We start from the raw sequence: 14,374 nt of genomic DNA on the forward strand, positions 1-14,374 counted from the left end.
TTATAGTTTCAGAAAAGAGAGATGGTATCTTCTAAAACTCTGATAAGGGCCTGGTGAAAAACAGGAATAATTCTTCCCATGTGCACCTTTACCAAATCTGTAATATTAGTGACAGAGCACAAATTCACTTGCTGACCTCCAAGTTTAACCTATACAAACTCGTGATTTCCTGCCCCAAATCAACATCAAGTTTTGCTTACTTAACACCCCGTTGTGCCCTTCTCACTTGTCACAATCTCTGTCTCCTCCCCCTTGTAGACGAAATATTCATTGGCATATAGGAATTCACTACTTTTGATAAAAACCTTGTCAATGTTCTTACTCTTCAAACTGACTATGCAAAGGTCATTACAAGGGCCTTTTTACTCTTTAATCATTCTTCTGAAATAAAATTAAGAAAAAGAAAAAAAGAAACTGACCTACTCCCTTGTGGGCATCCAAGCTGGTAAACTCTATTGTCCCATTATGGCCTTTTCTAGGATTTTCCTGATACTGTTTGTGGTTCCCATTGGGACAATATCTGTAGCAAAGTCCATAATCTGCAAGATAAACCTGGAAGACATGAACAGAGAAATGAGTAATGCTTTCGTCCTCTGAAAATATAACCTTTATAATTAAGTCTTAAGAAACTGAGAGGTTAAGAACAGCCTCAGATCTACATTTTATTAAACCAAATGGCACCTCAGGATAAAATATATACAACTGGGGGCCATTACAACTAACTTTCCAGCTTAAATCCTGACTTCATCCTGGACATATCTTGTTTCTGAGTTGACTTAGATTTTAGTCCTTTTTATTTTACTCCTAAATTCCCTTCCCTCCAGGTAGGCATCTAGACATCATAAACTACAATAGGGTTTTTTTTTTTTTAATCTGTATTCATACAGCTTATGAGGTCTGCCTTTTCTTGTAACCCCTCCCTTAAACATAAACGTGTTTCAAGCAGGGAGGGGAGAGGAGAGCAAACAATCTAAAAATATAAACCTAATGTTAAGGAAACTCCATTAACAGGAAGTATAAAAATAGTGAACAGACTATAAGAGGTAATGCCTCTTAAAAAAAAAAAAACAAAACCCACCATGTTGCCTGTATTTAAGAATGGAACATCAATGCCGTACTTTTGGCCTTTCAGACCGATCCATATCATCACTGTTATCTTTGTAAGTCAGTCAGAATTGCAAGCACGGTCTCCAAACAGAATATAGATTGTTAGAAGTCAGATGGCAATTCAAGTGAATTTTTCTCAGATTACTTTTGGAGAGAGAAAGAAGGGGGAAGAAGTAGTTTTACAGATACAGCATGCCCTGAATAGGGAACTGATATGACTAGACATTCATCCTCACGTGTAGCCAGAATAGGGTAGTTCCCAACTACGTTACCATGCTCCTTCCAAAAAGAAAGCAGTTTAAATTTTTTAAATGTGTTGTTTCACATATATTTCCTTAAAATTGGAGGAGTGAGGCAACATTTCATGATACAGCTTCAAGACAATAGAGTATTGCCTACAACTTGCGCTTTAAAATATAACAGAAAATTTATTATGATATTAATATTACAAGAAAATTTAGTATTAAATTCTAGTCTCTTTAAGTTTTTGGTTTTAGGATAGCCTAAGAAGGAGATAATTTGACCTTCAAAATATAAACAGCACAGAGTTTTCTTCATTTGATGGAGAATATAGCTTGCTAGAGTGTCTGGAAACATGATATTTCAGTTTTCTCTCTCTCGCCCACAGACACCATTTCTCAACATGGCCTCAGAAGTAACCGATCCCTCTGCCCTAAATAACTAGACTCCAGGATCAGATGTGTAACTGGTTGCTTGCTTTCACTATTTAGGATGCACTTTATTTAGTTTAAGAACTAAATAGACTTCACTTTGCAAAGTAGATATCCTGAAAATGTACATACTGGTAATTCAGCAAAAGGAAACATTTTAAATATGCTAGAGTAATTCATTACTTAAAAAAAAAGACCTATAGGCAAACCATAAGAGACTCTTAACTCTAGGGAACAAACTGAGGGTTGCTGGAGCGGAGGTAGCTGGGGGGATCGGGTAACTGGGTGATGGGCATTAAGGAGGGCACTTAATGTAATGAGCACTGGGTCTTATAAGCAACTGATGAATCACTAAATTCTACCCCCAAAACTAATAATACTCTATATGTTAACTAAATTGAATTTAAATAAAAAAATTTAAAAAAATTTAAAAAAGACCTATCAAGATGTTTTTCATGTAGTCATTAGTTACAAAAAAAAATCAGACCTAAAATTTATGGAGGGCCTAATATGCACCAGGCAGCATGCTAAGAGGTTTATATTCAGTGACCCTCACAGAAATCCTGTAGGTAGGTACCATTATCTCCATTTTACTCAAGCACAAACTGAAGCCTAGTGAGATTATGTGATTTGTGTAGTAAAATGGAGCCAGAGTCTGAAACTGGAGTCTTCACTCTCAATCACTGTCAAAGGGAAATTGCACTGGACAAGTTACACAGACAAGGAAGACTTTATTCAAAGCTACTGAATAAGGGAGAGAGACTGTTGCAATTGGGTAAGAAGTTTGAACTCAACTCCGCTGAAATAAAACATGGGCAAGTTTTTAAGTGCAGGGGGTGAGCTAGTGAAATAACTGGAGGAGGTTAAGGGAAGGTTGGTCAGTGTGACTAGGTTGTCCATGTTGTTAATTGGTGTGTAGACTCCAACCCTCCCTCAGAGTTAGGGGGATAAGGGCACAATCTTTCTTAATGACTACATTTTAAAGGGATGGCTCCCAGGTCCTTGAAAAAGACACTCCTGGGTTGCAAAACTGGCAAGAGGCTGGGAAAAGATTTACATCTCAAAGGCACAGAGAAAGAACTTACAATTTCAAGTTTTCTAAGGTAAATGCTCTAAAAAAAGGATAGGGGTCTATAATCCAGAAGAAAATGGTCTAAAGTTCCGTCAAGCTGAAGACAAGAAGCTGATAATATAGTAAAGAAAACATTTGCTAACCATTTGACTAAGAATACAGTAATTCATTTGAATAGTGCTGCAGTGGACATGTGGGTAAAGATATCTCTTTGAGATAATGATTTTTTTTTCTTTAGATGTATACTCAGAAATGGATTGTTGGATCTTATGGTAGTTCTATTTTTAATTTCTTGAGGAACCTCCATATTGTTTTCCAGGGTGGCTGCACCACTTTGCATTCCCACCAACAGTGCACCAGGGTTCCCTTTTCTCTACATCCTCACCACTTGTTATCTTGTCTTTTTTGATAATAGCTTAACTGGTGTGAGAGTTGATACCATATTGTGGTTTTGATTTGCATTTCTCTGATGATTCAGAGATCTTTTGTGGTTCCAAACAATTTTTAGAATTGTTTTCCTATTTCTGTGAAAAAGGCCACTGGAAATTTGATAAGGATTAAATTGAGCCCACTGATTGCTCTGGATAATATGCACATTTTCACAATTTTAATTCTTCCAACTCATCAGCATGGAATTTCTTTCTATTTATCTGTTTCTTCTTCAGTTTTTTTCAACAGTGTTTTATGGTTTTCAGTACATAGGTCTTTCATGTTCTTGGTTAAATTTATTCCTAAATATTTTCTTTTTGATGCTATTATAAATGGGATTATTTTAATTTCTCTTTCCAATAGCTCATTGTTAGTGTATGGAAATGCAACTGATCTTTGTATACTGATTTTGTATCCTGCAACTTTACTGAATTCATTTACTAGTTCTAGTAGTTTTTTGGTGGAGTTTAGGGTTTTCTCTATATAATATCATGTCATCCACAGAGACAATTTTACTTCTTCCTTTCCAATGTGGATGACTATTTTTCTTGCCTAAATGCTCTGGGTAGGACTTCCAGTACTATATTTGTTCAGTACTATACTTGTTCTGTGGCCTAACATGTGATCTATTCTAGAGAATGTTCCATGTGTGCTTGAGAAGAATGTGTATTCTGCTGCAGTTGGACGGAATGACTTGTATGTCTGTTAGTCCCACCTGGTCTAACATGTAGTTTAAGCCCAGTGTTTCCTCATTGATTTTCATCTGGATGATCTATCCATTGTTGAAAATGGGGTATTGGAGCCTCATATTATTGTACTGTTGTCTGTAGGTGGAGACTTTATTATTATTATTTTTTAAAGATTTTACTTATTTATTTGACAGAGACACAGCGAGAAAGGGAACACAAGCAGGGGCAGAGGGAGAGGGAGAAGCAGGCTTCCTGCCAAGCAGGGAGCCTGATGCGGGGCTCGATCCCAGGATCCTGGGATCATGACCTGAGCCGAAGGCAGACGCTTTATGACTGAGCCACCCAGGCGCCCCTGTAGGTGGAGACTTTAATCTGTTAATATATGCTTTATATATTTGGTGCTCCAATACTGGGTGCATAATCATTGATCTTAATAGAGAGTTGTGGGCAGGATTCAAATAATCATGGAATGCTGTCAAACAAAGTGGTAGAACAAACAAATATCTATCCCCACCACCCAATATATAATCCCCGTTTTTTTAGTTTGTTTTTTATCTACTAGTGCAGCATATGGTTTAAAATATTTATATTCTATGAGAATTGGCTAAATTCTCTAAAATCCTCATAAGTTTTACCACTAGCATCTATCAATATTATAGATCTTGATGCACTAATGAAGAAATTTAGGAGTGACTGCATTTGGTAAGTAGAGATTTTGGTATAAGCACAGTCAATAATTTGTCCCAAGTAATCAAAATGTCGATAAATTAATTTGATACAAATTAGGTCAAAGTGAGAGTTTCTATGAAGATATGGTAGTAGAAAAACACAGTCTAGAATTCTGGAAGAACAGTTCAAAGAAAGAAAAAAAAAGACTGGGAAATATTGTCAAACAAGATAAGAAAGGAAGGAAAGGAAGAAAATTTGTTGAGGTTCTACTTAATGTGATAATCACTGGGCAAAGTACCTTTCACAAATTATGTCATTAAATCCAGGCAACCTCCCAGCCAGGTAGCATTGGTCTCATTTTACATATGAGGAAGCCAAGCACCCCAGTAATTAAGTAGTTTGTCCAAGTCAGCGCTAGTAAAGGATGGAAACAGGATTCAATCCCATGCCAATATAACATCAAAGTCCATTCTCCCTTTTTTTAAATATAGTATAGAATTTGGGGTTCTGTCCATTTCTGAAATTTTGTTGAAGTCAAAAATAAGTTTAAGCAGAACTTAATACACACTAAGGTTTGCAGTCTAGGTCCTATTTTTGTGTGCCCTTGAGCTAAGAATGATTTTTACATTTTTATAGGATTATAAAAAAAAAAAAGAAAGAAAAAAAAAGAATATGCAGCAGAGACCCATATGTGGCCCACAGAGCTCATAAAAGCCTAAAATATTTACTATCTGGCTCTTTACAGAAAAAGTTTGCCAACCCCTAATCTAAAATAAAACTTGCTTTCTAGTTAACTTTTTAAATATTCTCTCTCTTTTTTCTGTGAAATAAAAAATAACTAGTTAATATTTTTCATTTTAAGTATAAATATATATAATATCCCTAGTTTTAGACAAGCCTGTAGTGGGACAGTCCAAAGTACCAAGGTCAAGTAGGAAGTGATTATTTGCATTGTAATCATACTAGGCATAGAAAAATGTAAATATCTAGCTTCCTAATGCATTTTAATTTTTTTAAGGATTTTATTTATTTATTTGAGAGAGAGAGAGAGAGAGGGCATGAGCAGGGGTGAGGGGCAGAGGGAGAGAGAGAAGCAGACTCCCCACTGAGCGGGGAGCCCAGGGGCTCGATCCCAGGATTCTGAGATCATGCCCTGAGCTGAAGGCAGATGCTTAACCGACTGAGCCACCCAGGTGCCCCTCCCTAATGCATTTTAAATGATGTTCTTTTCATGTGACTTTTCTGAATTTAGTAATCATTTCCTTTCTCCATGAGTAAAAGAAGAGCCCTGCCTGCCTCCCCTAGATCTTTCTATTCCACTGCACTACCTCTCACATTTCCACATGGAACTCCTTTTCTTCTCACCTTTCTTAGATATTATGTTTTATTATAACTTCGTGAGGTGGGTAGGGAAGATGTGTTATTATCCACATTTAACAGATAAAAAATAATGTGCTACACCCAAATAATGCAAGTCACCCAATGCTAAGTCCAGCTTCTACAAAGAGTTTTCTTGTTTTAGTGAGTTGCTCAGGCTCCCCAATTTCCCCACTCCAAAACAACCCACCTAATCTGAACTAAGGTTTACATGGACATTTGACTTTATTATTTTACTACTGAAAGGGTAGTGTGGCAGCCACTGAGGGTCCAATCCCATCCAGAAAGAACCAACCTTTCACCTATGAGGACGGCAGTAAGGTGACGACCTCGAGCGACAAGGGCCATCAGGAACTACTATGGCATGTGAGCCAAGGCCATGCTCTTCCTAGGCAGCACCTGTCAAACAATGATCACTGTGGGGGTACTGCGTGGCCATTGCTCCCCAAGGGGCTCTTCCAATGGGTACTCTCTGCTCTGATGCTCCCTGTCAGAGCTGTATCACAGTCTGAGCTCTCCCAGCCCAATCCTGCCTGTCCCCTTGCCAGTCACAGGGGTCATACCAACATCCCACTCTCAAAGCTTTCCTTGTCCAATCTTGCTTTTTCTCTTTTTCTCTTCATAGATAATATACTTGCTTCCCCCATTAAGGCCTTGCACTCCTAATTCTATCTCAGCATTGGCCCTCCAAGAACTGGATTTGGCACAGGTGGTCAGGAAATCATAGCCTTCGTTAGAAGCACTAAACAAAGATGAAAACAAATTAGACTTTGATGCCCATGAAGAACGCAAATTTCCTACACTGAACAGGACTCTCTCAAACTTTCTTCCCCTTTTAGTAACCAGATCTGCACCCATATATGCCATATTCTCAAGTTCTGCACTTAGTTAAACCTTTACTTCCCGTTGCCTTTGCTTCCTAATGTGGGAAGGCTCTTACACTGCTTTATTTTTCCAAATGGATGGGTAGAACTAATGATTACAGAACACCTGTGATAAGTCCTCTTTGCAGTGAATTGCATGGGAAGGGCCTTCATCTTCAACCCAGCATCCCTCCTAAGGATGCCCAAAGTGCTCTTCTCTACCTCCTACCACAGCCCTGGATTCACACTTCACAATTCCTGGGTTCACCACTCTCCCCTGAATCCTATTCTGCAATGTACATTCCTTTAACCACAAAGCAACTTATTGGGTTTTCATTTTTGTCCATGGATTTACTATTTAAAAATGTAATAGCATTATTTAGCTTTTCTTTTCTTTTTTTTGGGGGGGGAGGGACAAAGGGAGAGAGAGAGAGAGAGAGAATCTTAAGCAGCTCCGTGCCCAGCACAGAGTCAGATGCTGGGCTTGATCTCACAACCTTGAGATCATGACCTGAGCCGAAATCAAGATGTGAATGCTTAACCAACTGAGCCACCCAGGCACCCCTAGCTTTTCTTTGATTTAAGCCCTGGCTCCACATTTATAGGCTGTTAGCTCTGAGGGGCCAAGTGGCCAGGATAATTTTGTACACATTTTCGTATCTGTGACAGTACCTACTCTTAAGGCCTTCTACACAGGCTTAAATAAATTTTTATTGATTTGACTTGATGGTAATAATTGGAAAAATTGAACTAAATTCTTTTCAATAGCTGCCTGAGTGCCAAGCATGATAAACTACTGAGAATCGTATATTTAACAAAAAACAAAGAAAAAGAAAAATGAATGCATATTTATTGAATGCTCACCACGTGAAAGCATTAAGTGCTTTATAGAAGTCAAATCATTTAACCCTCATGACCCTAAAAGGAGGTTATTTTAAGATATCTTGAGGATGAGAAAATAGGATGAGTCGAGTTAGGTACCCTGTGCAAAACAAACTTATAGCAAGGGGCAAAGTTGAAAGTGAACCTAAATCAGTCTGATCAGAGGCTGAGTTTTTTCCCTGTCTCACTTAGAGAAAGGAGAGATGATATAAGCACATCTACAGGTCCTAAGATAACTTTTACTTTGAGAAAAGTATAGCAGATTTAAATTTGGTAATATTTTAGAGCAAGGGGAGTTTATTTCTAATTGAGGGGCTCAGAGAAAGAAACATTTGAGTTGGGCCTTGACAAATACCTAAGATTTCCACAAACGAGGATAGGGAAAAAGAAGTAACCCAAGAAGGAAAACCAGAGCACAGGTCGGTATAGGTTGGTAGTGCAGAGGTTATTGGAAATACAACACAAGCCAGAAAAACTGGTCAGCAGAAAGCTTCTAAAACCATGTTAAGAAGCTGGAACACAATTTTTGCATGTAAATGCAAGTCACCAAAGGTTTTTGGCAAAGAGTATTATCAGTACCAGCAGCACCATAACGAGGAAACAGAAGCAGAATGTAACAATAGTCCAGGCAAAGGCCAATGGGAGGGCGGACTAGTGCACTGGTGAACAAAAGAAGGGAGACAAAGAAGAACCATGGTTCTTGGATAAGAGGACCAATGACAACTCTAAAAATGGTGTGGCTGGCCAGTATGTGAGGAGTCAGTGAATAAAGGAAACAGGTGGAAGAGGTGGTTGGGAAAGAAAATGATTTATTCATTTTTGTACCAAAAGCAAACTGGTTGACTGGTGGCTAACACCCTAACCCAATCAGTTCCTGGTTCTTTCAGTTTATGCAAGATTGAGTGGCTTGCTCATAGCTGATGGAAAAAGTAAAGGACCTGTTTCCCAGCAAGAGTCAAATCTGCTGCCTTCCTGCTCCCCAAGCAACCAGGAATCCTAAGCACCAAGCAGCCAAATTGCTCAAATGGAAGCATTTCTCAACACTTGATGCGATGGACAGGAAAAATGTCAGCTGGAAAAGGGTGTAAGAGGTTATGGAGCTGAGAGAGAAAGAAGCAAGACACAACGTGAACAAATGTCACTGCCCAGTGGGATGTGACCACCCATTAAATCACATTATTACTTTACCTCCACTTTGCAGACTGATTATACATTAGAGAAGTATATTCAGCCCCCAAAATGGGATTCACTTTTTAAGAACTTAGCCTTTTGTCATACACTCTCATATCTTATCATAATTTACAGTATTTTATACAATTAAATCCTTTTAATTAACACACCTTGTTGTATCGAGAAATGTGTCTGTTAAGCTCTCATTATCAGAGACTGATGGAAATTATACTCTGGAAGGAGACAGCCACTATTCATGACTTTTTTAAATGGAAATTTAGAAAACACTTTGAAAACTCTAGCAAGAACATACAGACTTACGCAGCAACTTTGAAGGCTCTTTAAAAAAAGCCAGCATTTATCTTATTTGAATAAGGTATAATATTTCCCTACTCTATCTACAAGATACTATAATGTAAAAATCTTCGCAAGAAACTAAATGCTTCCTGACTAATGAAAATCACTATATGCCAAAAGAGGAATAAAGTATGCAATGTGTAAGCAGCATGTTTGTGTTCACAAACATCCCTTGTGTCTGTTAAAAACTTACATGTAACCTCACAGATGCTACTACATGTTGATATAAATCTGTGCTTTTTACTCTTTTATTGTATAGCACTTCTTTTGTTTTTCAACTTCCCTCCCTTGTTTTGGCCAGTAATGCCGCATTACCGCTATACAGTCTAGACAAAATAATGCAACTTTTAAAAGGTGCCAGCTTACTTTTCAAACATGATGCTTATTAGAATAAGCATGAAGATGTATTTTTCAAAACTACAGTCTGACCTGATCGGAGCCATAAAAAGTCTGCAGTTTCTGTTTTCTGATGGATGCAACATGCGGTTATTCTTAAAAAAACAAAAACAAAAACAAAACAAAAAAAATCTGTTTTATGTGTTGGAGGTTTTTTTCCCCTCTTGGATCTCAAAACTACCTACTCTATTTCAAATCTGAAATTTTATCCTGTTTTCTTTATACATAATATTCATTGAGAGTGAGAGACTTAAAGACACATCTGTGGGGTTAACTTATAAAGAGATGGCAGATGAGCGGGGCCTCTTCTCATGATCTCTTCAGGCATCTAAGGCTCTGTTGGGCTCAGGTCTATGGCTCCTTTATATGGTGCTGCAGATTCAAGCATCATCGCAAAATACCCAGGTATTTAGCAGTATTCTAAATGATCCTCACATTTTGAACCCATGACCTGTTTTTCTATTCCAACCTGATTCTTTTAGCAATATGTGAAAGCCTATTTGATCAAATAGGGCTGTGACTTAATATGCTTTCCAGACTTTTGGGGGAACTTCCCTCAGTAGATCATATGCTAGAAATTGCTTCTGTCCTAGAAACGCCTTTTGCCCACAAAAGAAAACCATTCCAATTACAGTCGCTTTCCAATTTGTCCTTCTGACACAAGTTCTCAAGAATTATATGAAAGAACCTACAATACCCTTTCTTTCTAATTTCCAACGTGATATCAAAGCACATAATTTGTGTCTGTCCTTTAACAAAATAAATAGGCAATGGGAGAGGATAATCTGAATTGCATCCAATTTATGGTCTTCCTTTTTGTCTAAATCAAATCTGAACTTAAGACTTTTCAGCATGTCAGTGAGCATTCTCAGAGTTTGGTGTATCTGTAAATAGTAGACACTCACAAAATGTTAGCTGATATGATTTGACTGCCATTGCTATAATCTTATAAACACGTTCGCCACATGGAAGTTATATCTACATAAAACACAGCTAACCAACATTCAAACTAGCTGTCCTGTTCCACATTAACTACAAATCCCACCGATCTCAGAGACGGCATTTGAGGTCGCCAGCACCAATGCCATTCACGCACGCACAGTTTGTTTAACAGCCCTAAACAGGGGTACATCTTAGCCCATTCAATTCATGCAGCTTAAGGAGTTGATTCAGAATCCAAAAATGTCATTTTCCCATACTAACTAAAAACCAAACAAACACTATATATATATATATGTGTGTGTGTGTGTATATATATATATATATATATATATATATATATATATATATATATTTGTGTGTGTGTGTGTGTGTGTGTGTGTGTGTGAATCAGGATGCTCAAATATTCTTTGGTCATGTATGCATTTGGCCTTCAGAAATAGAAATAATATGACCAGTGGGACTCAGGAGGCACTCAATAAGCATGTATTGATTATAGAAAAACACTAATTTTTCAACAGCATTAACTCTCTTGGGAACCATATTCCTGGGGATAGGTAATTTGCTAAATGGGCCATCCTACATTTACAGTGCACATACACTCCTAAAATATGAAATCTTTTCCCTTATGTAGAAAATGGACCCTGGATGTTCTGGTTCCTACAACTGGGTGGACATCTATCAATAAACTACACATCTGGGGAGAATTATACTTATTAAATCCAATTCATTACCATCTTCTTAATATCTAACCAGAACATCATTATGTCTTTTTTCATAAATCTAAAGAATTCTTGTAAAGCAAAATAAGATATGGTACTCTTTTAAGTATAAAAATAATGAAATTATCTTCTAGCTATTACTTACTGAGTGCTTACTATGTGCCTCTTATTTGTTTAAGCCTTTTACATGTTTAAATCACTTGATTCTTCTCCCTCTGTGAGGGAGGTACCATTATCCTTATTTTCAAATGTGGAAACAGAAGCAGGTGAAAAAATACGGCAAAGGAAATAGCTAATAAGAGGCAGAGCCAGAACTCAAAGCCAGGGAGGGAGTCTGATTCTGGAGCTCACACCCTTAACTATTTTTACACTGAATCTATATTGAAAGTTATACAAATAGTTGCCATCTCCTTCTATTAAACTTTTTGCCTGGGATTAGGAGAAGGTAAACCACCCTTTTTTTAATTTTTGTTTTTTTAAAAGATTTTATTTGAGAGAGAGAGAGAGGGGGACAGGGAGAGGGAGAAGCAGACCCCCTGCTGAGCAGAGAGCCTGACTTTGGGCTGGATCCCAGGACTCCGAGATCACGACCTGAGCTGAAGGCAGATGCTTAAACGAATGAGCCACCCAGGTGCTCCACACCACCCTTTTCTTTTTTTTTAATATCTTCTGATCCTGAACAAGGACATTTAGCTCCAGAATAAACAAGCAGTCTATTATCATGAAAATTCCACCACACCTGGGCAAGAATTAACTGCCTGGAGATCCCATGTGTAAGAACAAACCCTGTTAAAAACCTAGCTGATCTGGGCCAGCCCAGAGTGGCCCTAGGCAAAATAAAAGAGGGTACTTCTCTCTCCCCTATATTCTCACTTTTCCCCCTTACCATTTTTCCCCCCCTATTCTGGTGCTCACATATGGCCAAAATACACTGGTATTTGTGCTCAAGTGTTAGCAATTTATATGAAACAGAACACTCCTGAGGTTTTTATTAAAATTGTTTGGAAAATGTATTATCTCAACTTCCGCACAAAGATTCATCTAGGTCCCTGTATTGGTTTTGCAGGGTTGCCGCTCTAACAAGGTACCACAGACTGGGCAGCTTAAACAATCACAGAAATGCATCATCTCCCAGTCCTCGGGGCTACCTGTCTGCCCTCAGGGTGTTCGCAGGGTTGGTCCCTGCGGAGGGCTGGGAGGGATGATCTGTTCCATGCCTCTCTCCTAGCTTCGGGTGAGCTCAGGTGCTCCAAGTTTATAGAAGGCGTTCTTCCTGTCTCTTGTCTTTCCTCTATTCATGTGTGGTCTGTCTCTATGTCCAAGTTTTCCCATTCATAATCTCAACTGTACTGGATTAGGGCCTTCCCAATTGACTTCATCTTAACTCAAAAAAACCCTATTTCCAAATAAGGTCACATTCACAGATTCTGGGGGTTGGGACTTCAACATCCTTTGAGGGGACACAATTTAACCCATAGCAGCCCCTACTTCTCAGTTTCTCTCTAGGAATATGCTGGCAGAGCTCTACCCATTAAAAAACAAAAACAAAAACAAAACACTGCTAATGGCTGTATAAAGTCTCAATGATCTCTTGACACTGGATAGATGTCTCACACTAGGAATTTAAGAAATGTACAAATGCCTTAGTCGCTATATGTGGCTCTACTACATCCAGCTCTACTTGGTTGGCTTTATCTGTTCCTACTGAACACTGACTGACTGACTAATCAATTCATTTATGCATTAACCTATTCAATTACTCACTGTTCACTTGCCATTTATTTATTGAGTGCTTATTTTATGCCATGCTCTGTGCCAGCTGCTGGGCACACATCAGCGAATACAACACAATCCCTGTTTTCCTGTATTCAAGACTAGAGACTGGCTCTCCTGAGGGACATTCAACTCAGGGAAATCATGCTCACCTGGTTCTGCACCAGTAGTTTCCTAAGTCAGATTTGTAGCTTACAGCCAGTTCTATGCAGGAAGTCAGGGGCTATGAGAGCTAAAAGGGGTCAAAGAGATCATATGATCTAGGTGACTCAAATAAAGAAAGGGAAGTTATAACAGAGAAGTTTCCCGCAATAAATAATTTTTAGAAAAGGAAAAAAGAGCTTAAGCACATGGACTTAGCTTAAGCACATGAGCCACTGGGTGGCTCAGTCGGTTAAGCATCTGCCTTCGGCTCAGGTCATGATCTCAGGGTCCTGGGATCGAGACCCATGTCATGGGGCTCCTTGCTCAGCCAGGGAGTCTGCTTCTCCACTCTCCTGTTGCCCCTCGCCCCCCGCCCCCCGTGCTCGTGAGTTCTCTCTTTAAAAAAAATAAAATAAAATCTTTAAAATAAATATATAAACAAAAATCTTTAAAAAAGAGCTTAAATACAATTAGAATAAAAATTGTCTGTATTCCCATTTTCTAATGAATGTTAGGATAATGGAGAAAGAAAGTAGATATAAAACTGTACCTGACATTGAGGAGTGATGTTGATCTTGTTAAGTAACAGCATGGTGATAATATGGTGAACTGTCCTTGTTTTATGGAAATGCATACATTAAGTATTTAGAGATAAACTGTCATGATATCTATAATTGTTTTAAAACCTTTCAGGCAAAAAATAGGTAAAATTTCAAAATGTTAATTTTGAAATCAAAGTAATGGGTATCGGGAGTTCTCTATTATTCAGTATGTTTCAAATTTTTCAAAATACAAGGTTGAAAAAAAACTGTATCCTCCTAGAGGCACAATTATCTACTTACCAGATTCTCACTCGTCTCAGAGTCCCAGCACTGGGAAATAAGCTTCACAAAATATTAATTTTAAATATGGAGACCATGGCTTCTAAATCATAATTATTATGCTGTTTTCTTCAATATTTTCCACTCCTTACCACCTTCCAATAAGACTCTAGTAGCCTATATTCATATTACTGCCATTTGCATAGTATTTTGAATAAGAATTTTTTCTTTTTATATGGATCTGATTTAAAATCAGACATCTTAATATACACGTTAAGAATAAATTTTGATAA

General features: G+C 38.0%; 1 protein-coding gene across 9 annotated transcripts in view; it reads right to left on the minus strand.

Moving 5' to 3' along the window:
- The window catches only part of VRK2 (VRK serine/threonine kinase 2), a 117,093-nt gene that overhangs the window by 35,922 nt on the left and 66,797 nt on the right, over positions 1-14,374 (minus strand). For all 9 annotated transcript variants that reach the window (XR_013441805.1, XM_036117091.2, XM_036117092.2 and 6 more), the window contains exon 8: positions 420-552. Coding sequence is in view for 8 of the 9 variants with exons in the window: in XM_036117091.2 (XP_035972984.2) it covers positions 420-552 (133 nt within the window). In the remaining variant the exon portion in view is untranslated. The remainder of the gene's footprint in view (positions 1-419; positions 553-14,374) is intronic.

The sequence above is a fragment of the Halichoerus grypus genome, chromosome 10 (genome assembly GCF_964656455.1).
Source record: "Halichoerus grypus chromosome 10, mHalGry1.hap1.1, whole genome shotgun sequence".
Classification (NCBI taxonomy): Eukaryota; Metazoa; Chordata; class Mammalia; order Carnivora; family Phocidae; genus Halichoerus; species Halichoerus grypus.